The sequence below is a fragment of the Branchiostoma floridae genome, chromosome 15 (assembly GCF_000003815.2).
Source record: "Branchiostoma floridae strain S238N-H82 chromosome 15, Bfl_VNyyK, whole genome shotgun sequence".
In the NCBI taxonomy this organism is placed as follows: Eukaryota; Metazoa; Chordata; class Leptocardii; order Amphioxiformes; family Branchiostomatidae; genus Branchiostoma; species Branchiostoma floridae.
In genome coordinates this window covers 15809407-15812901 of record NC_049993.1, presented here as the reverse complement: position 1 = coordinate 15812901, position 3495 = coordinate 15809407, and the positions used below count along the sequence as shown (strand labels likewise).

Genomic DNA, 3495 nt, shown 5'->3' with positions numbered 1-3495 from the left:
ACAGCAACACTATCAGACACACACAATCGTATGTATACAATAAAATAGACAGTGTCACGGAAAAATCCAGGCACTAGACAATATCTATAATTTCTTCAGAAATAAGATGTTCTTACCGATGCTGGCGACAGCCACGATACCCATGAAGATCCACATGACGAAACCTGCCACAAATCTGATGAGAGCCACCATCAACAAGGCAACCACTGTAAACAACAATAACAACAACAACATGTCTATTTATATACAAACGGAAAACCAAGTCCTGATCTCAAAACTCAATAATATCAGATTTTTCAGAATCATAAAACCCGTCAGTGATCAAATTCCTATTGATGCTTATAGTGTAATATAGGATACATTGTACTATGTAGTTTTCTTTTATAGAGAAAGCGATTGGTCAATTGACTTGGGCTCTAGATCACTCTGAAATAGGGGTTGCTTTTGCACTGGTACAAAACCATCTTTTTCTTGTTGGACCGTTGAAAGGAAAGGAGTCCAACCTGAAAAAAAATCAGTGGACCGGTTCCGAATCTTGGACCAATTAGACAATGAACAGATATTGGCAGGCATTCACACATTTTAGGGCTTATGATGGTCTAAGGAAAAATATGAGTGAATGAAGTTTATACAATGTAGTTTATACTCTACTATAATAAGTTATAGTAGAGTTTATAGTCATTTCTACCATTAGTTTCTACAGCACGGCTGTTACAGTGTAGTCACTTAGTTCGAACGTGGGTTCTACGAGGCATAGAACACGATCCCCCGCCCGCCGCCGATCCACGTGAGCCAGCTGATTGCGCAATAGTGCACGCTGACTTTGACCCCCGTGCAGGCATGCATATCCGGGTCACAGGCGCTTCATATTTCAGAGGCAACATGGCCACGGTAGAAGGAACACGTGAACGTAAAAAAACACCCGAAAATGCGCATTTTCTTGGTCAGAACCGCATTTTCCCCGTAGAAGAGTGGATAAGTGCCTTCGTCATTGAACATCCGACTTAGGTAAGTTAATTCGATCGTTTAAAGACTTTATACAGTTTTTTGTGTGTCCAAATGCAATGCAACAGCTAGACGGAATGTTGCCGAGTGCTTGTATAATTTCGGAATTTTTCGCACGTTTTTTTTTATTTCTCAGTGGAGGAATACAACGAGATGATGTTTTTCAGAGCGATGACGTCATTACTGCGAAACAAATACCTGCTGTCTGATATTGTCTCGTTTGTTGTAGTAACAAAAGTAGAGCATTTTATAATAGAATATATATATATTTGAAGTGTGCTTCTTTCACAAACATTAGCCAAGTCAATTGCAATCAAAAGAGTCTCCAAATTGAATTTTGAAAGTAGACAGTAACACATCCATAGTTCATGCAGTGCATGGAGGGGAAGTTGCATACATATAATACATGGGACACTATTTTATACAAAACTTCTATACTTCTAATTTTTATGAAAATGTTTGAAATCAGTGCACAGACAGTACTTTGGACTTAAAGCTGTAATATTTTTTTTACTGTAAGTTAAAGTGTAAGTTTTATTACTGGTACGATTTTAAAAGCTTATGTAAAAAGGTACTAGTACTTGCAGACATTGGATATAAAATCAAAGGTGGTCCGGTTACAATCAATTGGTCTGGTATACTACTGACAAAGAATTGCTCTTCAGATTTCCACTTTGTCAACAACTATGTCATCAGGAAAAAATTATGTAATCCACTATCCCTACCATTGTACCTTGAAGCCATGTTTACCATGTGTTATCTATGTTTAAGGCTTGACAAGTGCTGGGAGAAAATGAAGTACCAGGAATGAGAAGAGGATGACAACTCACACAAGTCCTTATTCAAGGTAGCCCCAAGGTATGTGTGCATATGTATAAATCATTTGTATTTATAATACCCTGCATCTACATGTAGAGACAACTATATTCTGGACATTCTGAGAACTTGTGACAGGTTGCAGGGAATGTTTAATTGTCAGTGTAAATAATAAAGGTCTTAGGAAGTGTGAATAATGAAGACCAACTTGACCAGAACAAAAAATTATAAGCACAGTTGTATATTCCCCAGCTCAGTGAAGTCATATACCACATTAGGTGTGAACATTTTTACAACCTTGTTGACTTTTAATGCAGAAGTTATACTATGCAAGAATGCATTCTGCAAGTAGTTCTTTCATGTGGGCTGCATGTATTTTCACTTCCCATTTACCCAATTTTTGCCTCAGTTTCACAATCTATTTTGTATCTCTACTACAGGCCAGACTATGCTGACAGCATAGCCCAGTCTCCAGCCATGAAAAGCAGAGGTTCACTGTTATCTGGGGAAAATGAAATTAGGAATACTTTAGATCCAGGTGAGAATATTCATTTCTTATAGCTATCAATATGTCGTGTAGGTATGTAATGATAATTGTCTATCATATTTGTTCCACCTTCAATTTAACATTGGATATACAATACACAAATATGGCTGATCTCCATTTTGACCTTTGCAACACTGCAACCTCAGCACAGACTGAGGGTTTTGATGGCTGCAGTCAAGTTCTCATTAGAATCCTTAGTTTTAGATGAGTGATACATTGTCATAGTGGAATTGGAATGACTCTCATTCATTTATTACCCAAACTTCATTTATTTGAATCTTCCCTTGATACAATGGAAGATGCCTACCAACAGGATAAAACAATATGATGGAGATTTGCATTCTTTATTTCTCATCCTAGCTTGCTCTTTTTTGCATGAAGCTAAATTAACTTACTTTCCTTTCTGACATGTTGATTCTGATTTGTTATCAGCAATACTCTGTCTGAAGCCACCCATGTAGGGTGAAACATACCATGCAACTTTTTGTGCATATCCTTTTCCCCAGGCCTGTTGTTTTAGTCCCTTAATTTGATATAGTATGCAGATAAGCTATAATTTCATTTCAGAAACACTATGTTGGTGCTTTTGCCCTTACCTTCTACCTTTCCTTATAGTTGTACTGCTACATGTAATATCTCCTTACTCATACCTTTTACAGGTCAGAGACAAGGATGCATCATAAGACATTTATGCATATGAATGACAACATTGTTTGCATCCTAGACCTGATCAGATCAATACTAGGTAGCCTTAGAAAATGAGATTTGTCTAAATTAGTGTATGGAATGAAACATACTTTATCTACAGATATCTTTATTCAGACATGTAGCATATTGCAGCATTTAACACAAATCTTCCCCATGTTCTTGCTTGGCTACAGGTCATACTGCTGTCCATGGTGGCTACTAAGAGAGTCCTGTCAGAATGTGGATAGTGTCCAACTTCAACTTCCTCAATGTCCATGCCAGGTTCTGTGATGTCCCAGAGTTGACTCTAGCTAGATTTTTACATCACCACTGCTAGCTGCAGTTCAGTTTCCCCCAGTAAATGAACTTGTCACCTTGCATGGTTTGTGTGCATTTATGTTAAATACAGACTAAGATTGGTCAGTCTGTGCTGAGGTTGC

At 37.7% G+C, this 3495-nt stretch overlaps 1 protein-coding gene and 1 long non-coding RNA gene across 5 annotated transcripts in view; one reads left to right on the top strand and one right to left on the bottom strand.

Annotated features, from left to right (window-relative positions):
• The window catches only part of LOC118431681 (choline transporter-like protein 1), a 39399-nt gene that overhangs the window by 17517 nt on the left and 18387 nt on the right, over positions 1–3495 (bottom strand). For all 4 annotated transcript variants that reach the window (XM_035842933.1, XM_035842932.1, XM_035842930.1 and 1 more), the window contains exon 6: positions 117–206. In XM_035842933.1, the coding sequence (XP_035698826.1) occupies positions 117–206 (90 nt within the window). The remainder of the gene's footprint in view (positions 1–116; positions 207–3495) is intronic.
• Positions 719–3470, top strand: LOC118431682. Its single transcript, XR_004832993.1, has 4 exons — positions 719–1008; positions 1777–1863; positions 2262–2359; positions 3250–3470. It is a non-coding gene; the product is annotated as an uncharacterized LOC118431682 (long non-coding RNA).